Source organism: Pimephales promelas, chromosome 5 (genome assembly GCF_988280905.1).
Source record: "Pimephales promelas chromosome 5, fPimPro1.hap1.1, whole genome shotgun sequence".
Taxonomy (NCBI): Eukaryota; Metazoa; Chordata; class Actinopteri; order Cypriniformes; family Leuciscidae; genus Pimephales; species Pimephales promelas.
Window position 1 is genome coordinate 34,098,889 of NC_142773.1, and position 19,430 is coordinate 34,118,318.

General features: G+C 35.8%; 2 protein-coding genes across 3 annotated transcripts in view; one reads left to right on the forward strand and one right to left on the reverse strand.

The window, feature by feature from the left end:
• Window positions 1–765: 765 nt before the first annotated feature.
• On the reverse strand, window positions 766–9,325 carry abcd3b (ATP binding cassette subfamily D member 3b). Of its 2 annotated transcripts, none has more exons than XM_039657139.2 (23): window positions 9,033–9,325; window positions 8,807–8,843; window positions 8,584–8,682; window positions 8,381–8,469; window positions 7,960–8,029; window positions 7,534–7,631; window positions 7,110–7,233; window positions 6,936–6,992; window positions 5,890–6,032; window positions 5,726–5,795; window positions 5,567–5,636; window positions 5,154–5,251; window positions 4,882–4,973; window positions 4,638–4,729; window positions 4,188–4,257; window positions 3,938–4,001; window positions 3,752–3,829; window positions 3,599–3,664; window positions 3,425–3,514; window positions 2,396–2,515; window positions 1,821–1,925; window positions 1,558–1,614; window positions 766–1,470 (listed from the first exon to the last, which is right to left on the reverse strand). In XM_039657139.2, the coding sequence occupies exons 1-23, from the start codon at window positions 9,137–9,139 to the stop codon at window positions 1,393–1,395; spliced, it is 1,974 nt and encodes a 657-aa protein (XP_039513073.2). In that variant the 5' UTR covers window positions 9,140–9,325; the 3' UTR covers window positions 766–1,392. The 2 variants fall into 2 exon arrangements, with proteins under 2 accessions (XP_039513073.2, XP_039513075.2); XM_039657141.2 differs by having other exon boundaries at window positions 8,584–8,679; window positions 9,033–9,276.
• An 808-nt stretch (window positions 9,326–10,133) lies between these two features.
• The window catches only part of arhgap29b (Rho GTPase activating protein 29b), a 38,998-nt gene continuing 29,701 nt past the window's right edge, over window positions 10,134–19,430 (forward strand). The window contains exons 1-2 of the mRNA XM_039657088.2: window positions 10,134–10,276; window positions 11,730–12,080. Of these exons, the coding sequence (XP_039513022.2) occupies window positions 11,810–12,080 (271 nt within the window). The 5' untranslated portion in view covers window positions 10,134–10,276; window positions 11,730–11,809. The remainder of the gene's footprint in view (window positions 10,277–11,729; window positions 12,081–19,430) is intronic.

Below are 19,430 nucleotides of genomic sequence, written 5' to 3' on the forward strand. Positions count from 1 at the left end.
TATGTTATACATATCAGACTTTTGCTTTTATTTTATATTTTTATAAACCATTAGAACAGTGTATTAGTTTATTAAACTGCCATATTTATTATTTCTTTCGAAATACATGGGTATTAGCTGCTGTGTGTGTATAGATTTATATCTAGATGGAAAATATTTAATGTGCATAATATTTTTTTTTTAAATGTAATTGACACTTCAATGAACTTTAAATAAATTATTAAGTTATTAAGTGTGTGTGTTTTTTTTTTCTTTTTAAGAGGTAGCTAAACAAAACTCCAGGGTTTAGTGGCATTGAGCATTGACTCTGTATTGACTTGTGTAAAAGGAGTTGCACAATCAAAAAGGAGGAAGAATGCAGCCGAATATGCTCTTTTGGGGCAGCGATTCCTTTTTTCTTTTCCATTTTTGTTTAAACAAAAATCCCCAGTAAAAAAACAAAACAAAAAACGATCAGATTGTGAAACACAATTTAAGAATTAAAAGGATACTTTTTGTGACGAGGAAAGCTTTTGCAACACTATCTGGTTTAAATTAAATGGAATTACTAATTAAATGGAACAGAGACATTTCATATTCTTGCATTCTCATCTCAGTAGCTCACCCTTGTGGTCAGCTGCAGTAAGGATGAGAAAAGTCTTGTCTTTTTCTATTAAAGACTTCGACCTGAAACAAGAAATAAAGTAAAATGCAAAAAATTGTGCATATATGAATGTCAAAACCAAAAAATATATATAAAAAAACTTACAAAACAATGTGGGATTAAAATTAATTCCAGGTTTTTTTTTTTTTAAATAATCACACAGATTTGATTGTATGTTTTGTAATTCAGTAAAACATGTCTGTAAGGCACTATGTATACACATATAAATATCCAATAGGTTCTCAAACATATATTAAGCATCAATATATCTTAAAATTAATTTTCCATAAAATTAAATTCAGAAAAACAGCTCATTACACCTGAATACAGTTTCCATGGTGTTATGAACTCATTATTGTACCAGTGGCATGCAACAGTGTTATTTCCAAACATAAATCAAGTACCAACTACAAATATCACTACTTTATAATACAAATGTTTAAAAGAATATCAAACCCAAATTTATTCCTTACCACAGATAACCTCTCCCTGAGAGATCTTTATCCAGTTACAATCCTTTCCCTCAGACGAAGAAAAGTAGTTATATTTAACATCTTATAATATAAAGAGAACTCCAGAATATTGCTTCAGATCCACATTTAGTACCAATAGGCCTCATTCATAACACGAGCAGAGCAAATCTCAGCGTAAAACCATTCTTGCAGAAATTTTCACAAGCAATGATTTGAACTGAAAAACTTCAATGATTTACACAAATATTTCCTCATGAATAAGGCCCAGAGTTATTATTATGATCCAAACTCCACTGTTTCCTTTGAGATGGATTTAAACTCATAGTTTCCTCTTCCATCCATCTGCAAGTAATACTGTAGAAAAGAGAAACAATGAGTTAAGACTTGACTTTTTCAGTTTTGCTTTTAGTATTTTCAGTATTCTAATGAATAAGATAGTACCTCGTGGTGCTTCCATAGAGATTTCCTATGGGAGACCGTGAACAGTGTGATGCCAACCTAAAGGAGAAAACGGATGATTCCAGCTGAGCTCAGGGAGACAGATGTTCCTGATGGAAACTCCCACAGGAACAAGAAAAATACATTTCTGACTTCCTCACTTCTGTCACAGAAAATGAGCATGGTGGGGTGACCACTTTCTGGCCCGCTGTACATAACCCCCCAAACTTGCATTCGTTGTGAAGAAGAAGATGACATCTGCCTACCTTTCGACAATGGCTGTAGATGAAGTCCTCCACATCAACGCTGACAGCACTGGTGCACTCATCCAAAATAGCAAACTGGGGCTTGTGGTAGAACAGACGAGCCATCTGTGCAATTCAATATAGAGTTAAGTTCCTCAACATATGAAAATGTGGGCTTTCTGATCTTATACAGGCCACATTAATATCTGTCTCTGTCTCACCCTAAAGAGAGGGATATTTCAAGTCACCATGATATCAAAATGGACAATTCTTGTTTTTATTATAAATAATTTATATTTCACAGATATCTTTTTTTATGCATGTGTCCTCATAATCTTTAATCAAAATGACTTCCCTTCCCTTCTCTGATGATGTTTACTGATGTGAGGGCGGGGCAACCTGTCACATGACATCAGAGCAATAGCAAACCACAACCATCCAATCAATTCCCGATGGACAAAAATCCTTTTTTCCTTGTTCGAAAAGCCGTTTCACTCGAATATACATCACAATAAGGAAGAAAAGAGAAACGAAAATGGCAACTTCCATTTCATACCTACTTTAAAAAAAGAGATAATGCAAGAATTAGAGCTTACAGCCATTCTCTGCTTTTCTCCACCACTGAGGACATCCATCCAGTCCTGCACAGTCTCCCAGCTGCCCTCTCTGTCCAGGATATGTCCCAGCTGGACATTGTCCAGATATTCCTTAAGCACCTGACCACAGTTACACAATATATAATAACAGTAACACTGTAGTTTTCTACTCAAATATATTACTTAAAGGAACAGTTCACCCAATAATTACAATTTTACTCAATATTTATTCACTCAAAACCTTTTTTTCTTCTGTAAACACAGTGAGAGATTTAGCAGAATGTCTAAATTCATTGTTATGTTTCATAAAACGAAAGTTGACTGTCAAGCTCCAAAAAGAAAATTATAAATATAGTCTATATCGTTTTTGCTGTATATTCCAAGTCTTTCTGAATTCATATGATAGTGTTGTTTGAGAAGCAAACTTAACATACAAGTAACATGCACACATTTTATGCTGCTTTTTGTACCTCTTGGAGCTTCAATCAACATGTGGGTGAATAAATAATAACAGAACTTTAATTTTAAGTACGCTATTGGTTTAAAGTGATAGTTCAAAACACAAATGAAGGTATTTTTAATGAAATCTCCTCCTTTGAAGGTCTATTACTCCAAAACTTTTGACTCTACAAAAAGTTAATAAGGAAATTGTAAAAGTAGTCTATATGAATCGAGCAGTTTAAGTCTTCTGAAGACATGATCGTTTTATATGATGAATAAGTTAATACATAAACAACTGATCAACGCACATACCCAGAGCACATTAAATATGGTCAACAGGAGCTCAAATGAGAACAAACCTCATCAGTTCTCACACGTCAAGCAAGTACATTTGAGCTTCCGTTCTCTAGGTTTGCGCATTGTTCATCGATGTTTATATGTGAATAAAATTTTGAAGATAAACAAAAGTCTTATGGATTTTGAACAACATCAGGGTGAGTAAATGATGACAGAATTTTCATTTATGGGTGAACTATCCCTTTATCGCATAACATCTAATTTTGCTGTCCATTTGATTATAAAACTCACCCGATCAGAGGTTCCTTTCTTCTTTTGGTCCTCATGTGTGTCTGGATAAATCACCTGATCTCTGAGGGAACCCAGTGTCATGTAGGGCCTCTGAAGAAAAATACAAACAAATGAACCTGGAAAATATATAGGAGAACATTTTCACATTTAACCTGCTGCCATGAAAATGCCCACCTGAGGAACATAGAAGAGCTTCCCTCTCTCTGGTTTTGTGAGCTGTCCTCCATACAAAGGCCACAGCTTGGGAAGCAAAGAAAGACAATGTGAGTTAACAACACTGAGGTTTACATATAAAGACACATAATTCTGCTGAAAAACAGCTCTGACCTCTCCCAGAACCCTGAAGAGGGAACTCTTCCCACAGCCGTTGGGCCCACAGACCAACACATTTGTCCCAGATGACACCTTAATGTAGAGAAGATGGTAATTACCAAAACCAGATCGCAAAACCCTGCTATACAATCTAAATAACAAATTTAGACTTAAAAAACATTTTATTTATGGAGCAGTAACCTCAAAAGACAAGTCACGGATGAGAATGTCTCCATTGGGCGTTGCTAAAGGTATGTGTTCAAACCTGTGGATGAAAGGATACAGCTCAACTTGAAACACTGATGATATGCTGGTCAGACACAACATACACATTCAGAAAAATATTCAAACAAGTCTTTGGAACTGAGGATTACACAAAACACATAAATGCTAAGTAGCTAACTGTGATGGTTTGACTGATGTTTTGTTTATAACTTTGTACATAACTTACTTGATAATGTTGTCTGCGATGATGATTTCACCTCTCCCAGGGATAAGGGGGATTTTCTCTACTGCTCCATCTGTGGATTTACACACACACATACATATACATTATATATATATATATATATATATATATATATATATATATATACAAACCATATCAGCAAATCAGAATGATTTCTGTGGAGTAATGATGCTGAAAATTCAGCTTTGCATCACAGGAATAAATTACATTTTTAAAATGTCAAAATAAACATTTTCAATTTTAATAATATTTCACAATATTACTGCTTTACTCTAATTTTTAGTCAAATAAATGCAGCTTTGGTGAGCATTTTACTGCAAATAGCATTTGTATGGTATTATTAGTTTACAATTCATTGAAACATTTTTATGTTGCAAATTCATAAAATGCTTCAAAACAAAACAAAAAAACACAAGGCACAATAATCCAGACCTTTGCTTTGCTGTGTAATCATGGTCCGTTCATATTTGCCTGAATTCAGCTCCTTAAGGACATCCTGAATTTCTGTGATTCGTGCAGTGAACCTAATAAAAGGATTCAGATTCCAGATAAACACAGTTATACTTATACCAAAGCAGATAAAAGACAGACGGTAAGTGAGCACTAGCGAGTGTAGTGATGATGGATGGCATGAGGACCAAGAAATGAATGAATGTACTGAAGGCAGAGCACTCACCCGGACAGCCTGGTCATCTCTCTGCCTGCCAGGACGATCCTTCCCAGGGCCTGTGCCAAACTTATCAACATCCGCCCACTCTGGTAGTAGTCCTGCAGCGGAAAATAAACACAGAAGAACTTCTATCGTCTGTGCAAACATTTAACCAAGGAAATCCTTATTGACTCAATAAAGCAATTTTCCAAAGACAATTAAATCTGGAGAGATCAAAAGTCAGTAATTACAAGCAATATATTATCTGGATTTCTTTGTCTGTGTTCATTCATACTCACTTCCAGTCGCTCAGCGTATGAGCTGTTCAGATGCCGTTGGTTTGTGAGGTCCAGGAAAGACCGACTGATAACCAGGTAACCCACCGCCATGGCTATGTCTGGAGAATCATCAGAAAATGTGTCTCCCATGAAAGATTCTTTAAATTTATCTTAATGATCCTTTCATACTAGGGCCTGTATTAAAAATACTCTACGCAAGTCTACTTTTAAAGTAAGCTCTGCCATTTTCAGCCTATTTTACTTTAATAATGTGACATTGTTTCACTAAAAAAGACCCAAATTTGACTATAATACATTTGGATTGAGGTTTAGAAAAAAAATTATCTAAACAAATTAAGTGCTCACAAAAAGACCATGTTGACCTTTAATTAGTATGCTGCTGCCACCTTCAGTAGTAAGCTATTTCTGCTTACATTTGGCTATGATGCTGTCCACGACACCCATTGAGAAACGAAAGTGTATGAAGCGATTCAAGTGGTCCACCTAAATAAACAAGAAGTCTGACTGAAAGATTCACTAACATTGTATATTGATTAGATAACGGATATCAAAGCTATTTTGATTTTCCTCACCAGTTTCTGAAAGGATCCAATAATGGTTTGCTTTTCTCTCCTGTTGCCGTTGTAGAACGCGATCTCCTCGCTGAAATATTATGGAGAAATCATGCGTTTTTCTTCAAAAAATACCTCAGGAGACAAACAGACAGACAAAGAGATGGAGGCCCATAGATGCATACCTGTTAGTGATGAGACGAGAATTGACATATCTGTACTCCCCTTCATACTTTTGCTCGGTTATGGTCATCTTGCCAATCGGCCTACGCAGTCTGGTCAGGATCAGACCGGAGAACAACAGATAGCCCAGCATACAAGCAGGGCCCTACAGAGGAACAGGAAGAGGCTTTCAACAATGAATTGCACCTAATCATCATAATTTATTAGTATCCCTATTAAATTAGATAGCTCTTAATCTTTATGAAATTTAATTAGTTACTTCTGTTATAATTGCATGAAACACTGTAAAGACTATAGAAAATTTAATATAAAACCATAGCGGAATTAAAATCCTATTTTAACATCAAGTGTTAAAATGTTTGTTTTAAATGTAACTTTCTTCCTTTAAATTCTTAGGTCAGTTCAAAAATAATTTATGCAATTTTATATTATTTAATTGGATCATGTTTTATTTTCATGTCTATCCTTGTATCCTTGGTCCAGTCTAATATGGGATTTTGGAAGTAAATAAAAATAAGTAATGCAATACTTTTTAGAGAGGAGTAATGAGACTGGATGGGACTAGTTTTCTAAACGAAGTGTTTTCTAGACGTGGGCATTCCAAAAGGTCATGTGCTGTGCTTACGTGCATCACATATGATGTATATATGTCTTAAAGGGATACTTCACCTCAGGAAAGATGAATGTGTATTTAAAATGGATCATTTATGTAGAAGAAATGTGAAATTGTTTTTGAATTTGGAGCTTTCTAGACTGAGAAATGTATTTTTGGCTTATGTGGATGAAAGACAACAACTCCCAGAATGTACTTGCTTCACTGCCCTAGGAGTGAAGTCACCATAATCTTTCCTCACATCGTCCGTAATGCATTCAGACTGGACTAAAATCACTGAGAAGCCCTGGTAATAATTACCCCACATCTCCATGTAAATCCTATCTGAATATGGCTTAAAACTGTTGACGATGTAATTATTAGCTAGTAATTAATTACTTTTTTTAGAGTACCTTACACAACACTGCTGGTAAATTATTTAAAACTGACACTTACAAGAGTACCAATGGCTGAGTTGAGTTTGCAGATGTAGATTAATATGTCTAGAAGAGGCTGGAGGAAAAATAAAAAGAATTAGGATGTCTTAAACAGAAGACATCTTAATATGGTTCAGAATGACCAAGATGTGTTATTTTTTGATGTAACAGAGTGAGTGTTACTCTGTGTTACCTTGCTAACATTGGAATAGAGGTCCACCACACTGTTACAGAACTTCTCCACATCTTGGGTTATCAGCTGGTCTGGGTTGGCAATGCGGTTGTCCAAGTTGCCAATCTGATAGTATGTGAACCCCCTGTTGTAATATTATTGTCAAACATACAGCAGTGCTTTTCTAGTGAAGACTTACACTTATTATAGTTCATTTTAAAAGTAATGTTTTATAATATTGCGCTACTCTCCGCAAATCTTCACTAAATATGTTATTGACTTTTTTTGGAAAATGAAACTGAATTTTAAACGGCACAATCCTGATTTCTGTATTTGACTGAATAAGGGAAAAATGCTAATAGAGTTAACTAAAAATGGAGAACAGAAATATGATAAGGCTGGATTCAATTTAAGCATCCTTCAGCAGTTGAAGAAAATCACTTACGTCAGGTAGTCATTGTAAAGTTGATTGGTCAGTCTTACTCTGAAGCATAGCTTCAGTTGGTTGAGTCCCAGCTTTAAGAAGTTATTCACTAGAGATATCTGATGAGTCACACAAAAAAGACAAAAACATTTTTCTCAAATAAATCTGTATGAAATACATAGTTAAAGAAAAGACTAAAAGGTTCTAAAAAATTGTAAATACATTATTACCTTTAAATAATGCATAATTACCCTTTTTATATGCTAATTATATTTTAATAACTTGAACAAAAGATCTATTATGTCCCTTTATTAAAAAACAGCCATATTTAATATTGTAACATTACCTTATATCATATAAATGATATGAATAATGGCTTGTCAAGCTAATTTGGACACAGTTCAAATTGGACAAAGTTTAAAATTGTGCAAAGTTTAGACCACTTACAAAAGGCATGACTGTGATAAAGTTGACCAAGTGTCTTTTGAAAGCAGTTGTCGAGCGTCCAATAATTGCACTGCAACCACACACACACACACACACACACACACAGATTGAATAACAGTCATTGAGTGCTTGTAGTAGCTACACATTTCAAGAAAAACAGGAAAGACAGCATTTAACTGATCAGGCATGTTCCACTTGCAATGCCATCCCGATCACCCCACAGTGCCCACACTGGACTACAAATACAACATATATAGAACATAAACTCTGATAAACATTCATAATCATTATTCAAGATCAGATGAGATTAATATACAAAAACACCCCCTAATGTTAAGGAATAATTTATGAAAAAGTACAAAAAAGCATGAAGCTATAACGGCATGTGGCAAATGTGGTCAAAGATCTAAAATGTTCATACCTCTCAATCATGGTCCCATTACGGATCACCCAGACGTCGCAGTAGGTTCTGGCCATGAGCATGGCAGCAATCAGAAGCAAATATCCTGACTAGGATAGAAAACAACCAATAATGATTGCTGTAGCCTATATTAAAAAGTATTTTACCTAGACAACACAGCCAGTGGAAACAAAAAATAAATACATAATAGAAAAAATAGTTACCTCTTTGCAAAAGGTCTCTGGCAGCAGGATTTTCATGATATGACAAATGCGCCTGAAGAAAACCTTGTCCACGGCAGCTTTATCTGTCTTTCTATCCTTCTTTAAAAAAGGAAGAAAAAAATATGAATATATACACACACACACACACACACACACACAACAAACTCCGATCTTAGATAACGAATATTACTTCGATTTAAACTAACTAAAGGAATATACTTACATCATTTTCCAACAGTGGTTTTGATGCCCCTTTCTCTCTATAAATGAACGTAAAGCATGAGAAATCAACAAGCCTTAAAGTAAATCACCTAAAATTCCAATGCAACTCATAGGCATGTAACGTCTGAAGAAATGAATGCGTCCCATGTCAATGATGTTTCAATGTCGAAGAGGTTACGGAGACCGGGTAAATAAATGGCAACAGGTAAACGAAGCAATTATCTTACCCATTAGTTTCCGAAGACAGTCTTTGTTTAATTACGTACACGGCGAACAGCACAGCACCTGCGATGGAGAAATTGCCGGCTGTCAGATGCTTACTAACAGCCGCCATGTTCACTATAAAACCAATCAGGAAGCGACGGCGGGCAAAGAAGGACCCACGCAGTGGATTTCCTCCTGTGGGTTTTTCACAGCACGACTGTTTGTTAACCGAGAGCTTCCATAAGTGTACACATCCCTAAGAACACACATACGCACACCTTACAAATATCACACACACATGCACACTCAAACACGGATGTAAAGGCTATGGTGAAACGTTCAGCCGCCGCAAGGTGTCGGCAGAATCAAATATTAAAAAGTCCAATTAATTCTTCCATATATTTCTTTTGCTTGCAACATTTTTGGTACGTACGGTTTTTGTTTTAGAAACATTTTTCCTCTTTATTGTGATGTATAATCAGGATAGACTGTCATTTCACCATTACACCCATCATTTCCATTTCGAATGCAATCTAGCTCTTCGTGCCAAAGACTGATATTTAAACCATAATGATAATTTCTATGTATTAGAATGTACAATTGTATGCGTTGTGTATTATTTTAAAATAAATATAATTTTATTTTATATTGTACATTTATCGTTGTTATTTATTATTATTGAATATGTTTCATTATTTTGAAAATCAATCATTTATTATCCCTTTACTTCCAATATTTGTTAATTTGTAATTTCGCTTCAGCTTTGTATTAACTGTTGTCTTGAAGTGTAAAAATGCTAAAATTTTTTAAATATTGGCATTGAATTACTATGTAAAGTTAATAAAACAATAATTAAAAAAACTCTTCGAGTTTTTCTTATTTTCTTCCGGCTATATGCTGGGCCTTATGACTAGCATAAACCCTTATTGTATCTCTAACATAAATAAAGCTAATTATTATTTTTGTACTCTTCTATCTACACATCATTAGAGCACTGAGCAGCACATGCATGTAATTTTGACGAGGAAAACAAGCGGATTGTTCAGGGCACTCCCCAGCCAATAGGAAGTTGGCTTTGAGGTCACGTGAGTAAGTTTTGAGTCAGTCAGTCAGTCAGTCACTCACTCAGTAAGTTTTTCTCTCGTCAGTTCAGTTGTGATGTGAAGAGCGGTCCGTTGGCGAGCGTTTCATTTCAGCTTATTTGATGTTTTTACAAAGGATTTACCTTCATAATTCTGCGGTATGATGTTCCTAATGAACTATTCAAGTAAGTGTCACTTGTCTGAGACGCTGTAAACAGCAACCAACTGTTAAATATTTGTAATTGTGAGGTGGTTAGCTAGCAGCGCTAAAGTGTGACGTAAAGCAGCTATGAAGTGGAGAAACAGTTAACGTTAGTTATTAGGTTCGTCAAATCATATATGCTCTCTTACAGTCGGAAAATATAATATCTAAATTATAAATAGGATTTTAATAATAAAGAAGTGATTTGATGCTGATTTGGTTGAGTACATGCTCTGTTAAAGAACTTTTCAAGCCTAAACAACATTTATGTCTGACATAAATCATAGCTGGTCATACTCCAGCCAATGTCCGTGTTTTTTCCTCTGTCCATTTCCTCTCATATCAGTGAACAGTGAACACTAGCGCGATGGTTAGTTTTGATTGGCAGGTGTCAAGCCCCCTTTTAAATGATAAAGATTACTCGCATTACTCGCATTCTTCTGCAGCAGACGTGCGTCACGTGTAGACAAAAGCAGTCACGTAACGTTAATCACAGAGCTCAAGAAAACACTGTATGGCTACAAAAATGTCATGTGGGTGAATGTAAATGCATTTGTAGATAATGGGGTCAGGTAGTCTGAGGGCTTGTTCCTTGATCATCATAAAGATAGTGAAGAGCTCGAAGAGAGCACTTTAGGTGCTGTGGAACCACTTGCTGGGTTTTAAAATAAAAATTCCTGTTTAAAAAGCAATAAAAAGCAAATTAGATAGTTGGATGCATTTATAATATGGCTCGACGTTAACTACTCTTTCAATATGTAAATTAAGAAAAAAAATACACTTAACCCAGATCTAACTTCCATCTGTACAAACCTTTTTGCACTCTTACATACCAATAAAAAACATGCAATGACAAATTGGAATATGCATTATTATATAATTATATGTGCAAATGAGCAACATGTTTACAAAAAATTACATCAAAATTAATGAATTATTTATTGGGGAAAAAAATCTATCAACACACTTATAGTCAAAAGTTTGGAAACAATAAGGTTTTTGAAAGAAGTCTCTTAATGCTCACCAAGGCTGCATGTATTTGATCAAAATACAGTGAAATATTATTACATAAATATTATGTTATTGCTAATTTTTCAGCAGCCATTATTGCTGTTAGTGTGTCACGGTTTACCCCCAAATATTAAGCAGCAGTTTTCAATATTGATAATAATAATAAATGTTTCTTAATAAAGAGATATTTCTGGGCATTCTGTACATGGAATTGATCATCATGAGCTTGTACTACACATTGTGCTTGAATTGAAGATTAACTGTGATTTACAAGGGATGCATTAAATGTTTTGTGTGTGCACATTTTCAAAAACATTTCGGCATACACTCTACATTCTACACACGTTCATGGTGCACCTGATATTAAGTTCCACCGTCGTTGTATGCTTACTTTAGTTAATGATCATTAGCTTTTTCTCCCACAGTGCCCTCAGCTCTCCACTGGCAGGCGGGCGCTTGGATCTGCGGCTGATGCGGCTCAGTGACGGCAGAAGCGGCTGCTGGAATGTTCCGTCAGGGCAGCAACAGTGGGAATAAGCGCTTGGCAAGCGGTGCTCATCTCTCCCAGCCCAACATCCCCGTGTCTCTGTCACCCGGGTCCAACAAAACACAAGAAATGGGCCGCAGCTCTAAGACGAACCCCCTCAATGCAATGGGCCTGGACCATACCATCACCGCCCCAGGAGGAGACCCTGAATACATCATGCAACTGGTCAATGATGTGCGCAAGTTTTCTGACGTGCTGCTGAGCCTAAAGGAGGCTTTTCAATCCAAAGGTGAGGTTCTACTTAAAGCTGCAGTCTGTAACTTTCGGTGCTCTTGCGGTAAATAAACAGAACTGCAGAACAATGTAGCTGGAGCTACTTCTCTCTGTTTATGTCTATTACTGAGCTACTCCGCAGTGATACGACCCGAACCAGACTAAAATAGTCCCAATATAAACACTTATAGATGTACCCTAGTGATTGAGGATAAGAAAACGGATTCATGATGTACTCGCTTATTAGTTGTAAAGTTACGGACTGCAGCTTTAACTTGCTACTATAGATGCAATTCAGCTGTGGTTGATCGTGTGGTATGGCTGTTTATGACGAATCAGCTTCTTCTAAATGTGCATATGGGTCAGTCGTGTCAGCCCACGCTGATGTAGAAGTTGTGTTAGTGTTCCTCATTCCCATCACTGGAGGAGTGCCACATCTGTCAGGATGCCATGGGTAAACTCCTGGCCATCCTGCTGAGATTGCTTCTTTTGTGCTGCACAAGGCATCTCTGAAATTTGCCTCCTTCTGGTAATCCCCTCCATTATAGATGTGACTGCACATGATACACAGAGTCTGTTGTTGGTTATTCCTGTTTGCTTTTTCAAGGTACAGTACTTTATGGGAAACTATCTATTCCTGTTCTGCATTATTGTAAACGACTAGCCTAGAAGATGGTGTTCCTGTTAATCCTTCCTTTTAGGGAAAAGTTGAAATAATGAAAGGCCTTTTTTATATAGCCATGCACCAAAAGCATTTATGATAGAGCTGTGGAATATAGAAAGTGGCTGGCCAATTATGTTTTGTGGTCTGCACACATTTAAATATTTTCCCATCTAAGAATAGCCAAACCAGCAGGGAATGATGCTTTTTGTTCTTGTAAAATGACAGTGTGGCAACGGTTTGCCAAATTATGTTTATGTACACTGAAGGTTTAAGGTCATATTTCAGTCAGTAATTTATATATTTTTTAAACACTTAAGTTCCATATTTTTTAAACACTTAAGTTCCATCCTTATAATTTTTTGTCTTTTTTTTTTTTTTTTTTTTTTTGCAATTTTGGACTAACAAACCTATAATAAAGTTTAAAAAGTTTGGGGTTAGTAATTATATATATTTTTTTTTATTCAGCAAGGATGCATTAAATCAAAATAAATACATTTATATTTATACATTTAAAATATTTATATTTCAAATAAATGAAATATAATTGCTTTGATCTTTCTGTTTATCAAAAAATTCTGGAAAAAAATGTGTCATGGTTTTCTCAAAAAATAACTGTTTTCAACATTTCTTGATTATCAAATCATATTAGAATGATTTCTGAAGGATCATGTGGCACTGAAGGCTGGGTGAATGATGCTGAATATTCATCTTTGCCATCACAGGGATGAATTGCAATTTAATATATAGAAAAACAGTTATTATAATTTGTAATTAATTTTCACAATTTTACTGTATTTTTTCTCAAAGACTTCTTTCAAAAACATCAAAAATTCTTACAGACCCCAACCTTTTGAATGGTGTCTGGTGTAGATAAACTCATTGTAGTTGTGTTAATCAAACTCTAGTTTGCCTCTGCATTGTGCGCATGCCTCAAAAAGGTGGAGGTGATGCGGATAAAACACATTTTGATCCTTCAGTTGCTCAAATGTGCTTCGTGTTACTTATACCATAAAGACAGATGAACACTACACAAAATCCTGCTGTAGCTTGATTATCCGTGAACATATTTCATGTAATTTTCACACAAAATTAAATTTACACAATTAAAATTATTTTTCATTTTATTAGCAGCATACTTTTGTAATTTGTACATACTGTAATACAAGTTGCCAAAAAAAATTACAGGAAGTGGGTTGTGGTGGAAAAAACAACATTCTCGAAAGAGGCTTTTGTAGAATTATAACTTCAATGCTTTATTTGACAAGTGTGGCAGCTGCTGACTATACGAATACTTAATACAAATACCAGCAAAACAAATGGATTGAGTAATCTCTATTATCTGGAGATTTGGTGCATATTTGCTAAATATGAGCAGCTAATTCTCTTTTCCAGAAGCTCAATCAGTCTGCCTAGAAAAGGATTCTACCTGCTTTTATTTCAAATGTTGAACTGTTTGGTTGAGTACTGATAAATGAGATACTCCACACCACCCTCTGTCAAGCAGCCCGGTGACACTTCCCACAAGCACATGCTTTTGACCTCCCCTCTCTCCCACTGCCCTGTTCCCTCTCAGCAGAGGAGATGCTCACTGACCCTCTAAATGTATGGATTCAGTCTGTCTGCACAGAGATTGATCATCACACAGCTCTGCTCACCTCCCTGACTGTTATTTTACGCTAGCTATGATCTACAATTCAGCCAAGAGGAACGCTACAGTAACTAATCTGCGTGCTTATTTGCTCTGCATTCTGAATGAACTTCACGTTGAGTTTCTGCTCTAGACTTTTGTAGCCACAATGTGTCCATTTAAGCTAAAAAAAAAAACCCAGAGTGGTTCGTAAAGTGGTTATCGGAAAACTGCAGTCGCAGTGCTTTTTTTTAAGTTAGTGTTTATGTTGGCTCATCACTTTGATCAGTGCGACCAAACTCTTCTTGTCGGTGATTCCTCCTCCGCCACGAAGCCCCCTCCTCCTGCATACCCCGCATTCCTTCAGAACAAATGTTCACTTGTTCCTTCGATTGACTGTTGTTAGGTGTGCGACACATGAAAAATGACTCTCACTTGCCGAAACTTCTGAATGTTTTCAATGGCACTTTTTCCTCTCCGTTTTGGTTGTTTGACTATCTGGCAGCTGGGGAATTTTTAAGAAGTGTAAAGTTGTCATAGTCAAATTTTTCTCAGTCAAATGGTTTTCTACGTTCCTTGTTTCTGATCGACGTCTTTCCCTGTAAAACTCTGCGATGCTGTGCACATCCTGTGAGAAATGTCACTTTTTTTTTTAGTTCTTTCTCCTGTCAAAACAAATCTGAGAGCTAAGCCTAGCGTGATTTTCATAGAATCAAACATTTGAGATGTTTTTAGTGTAATGTTGAACTCCCGTGACAGTTGGACATTCAGAAGGGTGGGGTGTTTTTACTGGAAGGGCTACATATCAAATAATTCCCTCTGTGATTTTAGAGAAGCACGTTCAGAACGAATGGACTGAATTGTGGCCTGTTGACGCTCATCATGTGGGTAGCTGAAAGAATGTGCTGTTTTGTTTTGAAGTTTCTCTTAAGTGCTCTGAGTTTGAAAAGTACTGTGATAAGAGCCAGAAAGTTCAATTCAGTTCACTTTTTGTTTTGTATTTCCCTTCTCATGATACATATCGTTTTAAAGCAGCTTTAAATTGTAATGTAGAAACATGCATTTTCTGTCGAGGATAAAGGAAACTGTCAAAGTAGATAATACAAATCATGCAGTTAGCTAATAATATATCATGTCTTTCGTTCTGTCATGCACCAGGACTGATTTAGCATAGTTCAGATGCGTCTTTTTTAGAAACCATTGCTTCAAGGTGCACTGGCCTTTTTGTTTGATTTTAGGCTACTTGTTTAAAGTGTACACTACAAGTTAAGTTTTGACACGTTTAGTCATTCTTTATTGTCACAATTTATTTCACACACTTTAGATAATAACGCTTTTTTTTGAAAATGCAAAAATTGAAGTATGCAATCAATGTGTATAGTAGTATGTGTGTGTATATATATATATATATATATGTATTAATGTAATGATATATTTTTATACCACGGTTCTTTATGGTTCTTGAATCTGATTGGCTAAGAGCCTTTTCCCGCCATGCGATATTCCAGCAGTATCAGCACTGGAACTTTTTCACCTGTTGTAGTAGGGCTGGCTATTGACACAAATTTCACGATTCAATTTGATTTTCATTCACAAGCTTTCGATTCAGTTCCGATTAATTTCCATTCGATATTTATTATTTTGGCTATAGGGTGCAGTACATGGTACATTTTTTTCAAGGAAAACAAATCTCTCAACTAATGCTGCAAACTAGCTATACATGGGAGTCAGTTGGTACAGTACTATAATATTGAAGGTTAAAAAATTACACAAACACTTAAAGGGTTAGTTCACCCAAAAATGAAAATTCTGTCAGTATTTACTCACCCTCATGTTGTTCCAACCCCGTAAGACCTTCGTTCATCTTCGGAACACAAATTAAGATATTTAAGATATTAAGATCGCTCCTGCATACAGTCCGTAGGCTTCTTGAGGGACTGGCTCTTGCTGTCCCTGAAAAGTCATTAAAGACATCTGTAAAAAAACAAACAAGTGACTACAGGGGCTCAATCTTAAGTTTCAAACGACGAGAACACTTTTGTGCGCAAAACAACAACAAAAATAACGACTTTATTTCAACTATTCACTTCCTTCTCCATGGGCCTGTAGTCAGTTAACGTAGTGTGATTGCGTAGAGCTACGTCACACGTAGGCTCACTATTGGCCGACGCTGGTCATGTGTGTGTGATGCGTGTACAATAACAGAAGCTTACGCTATTAAACTAGTAACCTGACTCGCGCAGAGGGAGAAATAAAAGAATAGTTGAAATAAAGTCGTTATTTTTGTTGTTTTTTTGCGCACAAAAGTGTTCTCGTCGTTTAATAAACTTTTTTTTTTTTTTTTTTTTTTTTTTTATTTAACAGTCAGACATACATACAAACAAACCAACATAGTGCAGTAGTGAGCAATCTTGTAAATCCATAATTCCAGCAGTGGCAAGAGTGATTAAGTGTTTGATCTAAGTGTGTAAGTGAGCGTGTATGAGCGTGGGTATGTGTATGCGTGTGTACACAAAGTAACCATTTATTATTTATTACCATTGTCATTACCATCACTCCCCACTACCACCATACTGCCCATATTGTTTTTGTAGATTTTTATTTCCATCCTTCCTCCTATGTAACAATTGCCATTGTCAATCCTGTACAAAATATGATAATATAATAATATAATATAATAATATAATATAATATAAGACAACCTTCCCCCACATCTCTTCAGTCCCTATCTTTTCTATATTTTTCTTTTTTTTTGTGTGTGTGTTATGTGCAATGTCTAAAGTGCATTAAAAGAGGGAGTACAGTGCGAGAATGTCTCAAATTGGGCCAGAGATGCTGTCCCGTTGAAACTACTTCTCGCCTGTCTTGCCTGCCTTGGTGTTTGCGATGTTTATCCAAATATACTTATTCTATTTTTTTTTTTTTTTTCTCCTTTTCTATGTTGTGGTGCATTAAAAACCCATGAAGAGATAAGGGGGAAGTTATTGCATTAATGATGACAATGACGCTTAATTCTAGTTCTACATTCTAATTCTACAGCATTGACAATGGCAATATTGATGATGATAATAATAATAATAATAATAGTAGTAATAATAATAATAATAATAATGAATGACAATGATGATGGCAGTGGTGATCACAACGGTGAGAGCAAAAGACAGCAACAACAGCAATTACAACAATGAAACAACAAAAAATAAAATAAAAGTGAAAATAGTAATCATAACAGTGACAGTAAAGATAGCAATAACAATGATGACAAAAACAAGTTCGAACAACTAAAATGCACAAATATTCGTGGGTTGGTTATAAACTGAGTTAAGAACAGAGAAGGGATTCATAGCTGTAAGAGGTCAGAAAGTGTTGGACGGTAGAGGTCAGTTTCAGATGTGTAATTATGAAGGGGAGATGCGAGTTCCATTGCAATGAAGTCTGTAATAAGATTTTTCCAAATGTTAATGTGTAATTTATTTCTGGTTTTCCAGTTCATGAGGATAGTTTTCTTGGCGATGGTTAGCGCTATGAGGAGTATTTTAGAGTTTATAGTTTTATCAGTGATTATTGTAAGGTCCCCCAGCAAGCAAAGGGAAGGCGACAATGGGATGTGGCAGCCAACTATAGTGGATAGTGATTGTGTGACCTCTTCCCAAAAGTGTTTGATTGGAGTGCAGTGCCAGGTTGCATGGATGTATGTGTCTGTAGAATTTTGATTGCAATGTGTGCAAACTTCTGATGTGAAACCCATTTTAGCTAATCTATTGCCTGTGTAATGTGTTCTGTGGATTATTTTGTATTGTATTAACTGAAGATTCGCATTTTTGGACATGAGATAGACATTTTTACAGATTTGGGTCCAGAAGTTGGCATCAGTGGCTATTGAAAGATCATTTTCCCATTTTATTGTTGGTAAGTATATAGTCTGAAGTTGATTTGAGATAATTTTGTATATTTTAGAGAGCAGTTTTTTTGGAGAGGAAATGTTGACCATGTCTGATATTGCCGGTGGAAGTTCTAAATTTGTATCTCTGATGTTTATTTTTGCCAGGACAGAAGATTTGATTTGTAGGTATTTTAAAAATTCGTTGTTCTCGATGCTATACTCCTGAGCCAGTTGTGGAAATGGTTTAAATGTGTTGGCTTTGAAAATATGCTTAATGTGGGTGATACCCCTTTCCGCCCATGTGTGAAAATTCAATGTTTTTTTATTGCTTATAAAATCACGGTTGTTCCATAGTGGAGTGAGGTTAGATGGAGCTAATGTAGAGTTTGTGATTTGGTGAAATTTCCACCAGGCTGTCAGAGTGGAGGCTATAGTTACTGCATTAAAACATGTGTGTTGTTTAATTGATTTGGTGAGGAACGGTATGTCAGCTATATTTAATTCTTTGCATAGTGATTGTTCTATATCTAGCCATATAATATCAGATTGGGTGGGGTGAATCCATTTGTATATGTATTGCAGTTGGTTAGCCATTGAGTAATATTGGAAATTTGGTGCTTCTAGTCCTCCTTGAACCTTACTCTTTTGTAGTGTAGTGAGTTTTATCCTTGGCGTTTTATTTTTCCAGTAGAAGTGAGTTATAATGGAGTCTAGTGATTTAAACCAGGTGAGTGTGGGGTGGGTTGGAATCATTGAGAATAGGTAGTTAATTTTTGGTAAAATCGTCATTTTTATTGCTGCTATCCTGCCGATTATGGAGATTGGGAGGTTGAGCCACCTGAGCAAATCGTCTTCTATTTTTTTTAGTAGTGGTGTGAAGTTGAGTGTTACCAACTCTGACAGTCTGGAGGAAATCTTAATGCCTAAGTAAATGATGTGATCTTGACAAATAGGTATTGGTGATTGATGGGGTGCCACATCCCATTTGGTTTTATGTAAAGGGAGGATGGAGGATTTATTCCAGTTTATTGCATAATCGGATATTTTTGAGAAGGACTGGATTGTTTTAATTATTTCTTGAGTAGATGTTAGGGGTTTTTGTATATATAGTAGGATATCATCTGCATAGAGTGAGATTTTATGTATTTGTTGTGGTGTTTCAATACCTTTGATTGCTGGGTTTTGACGGATA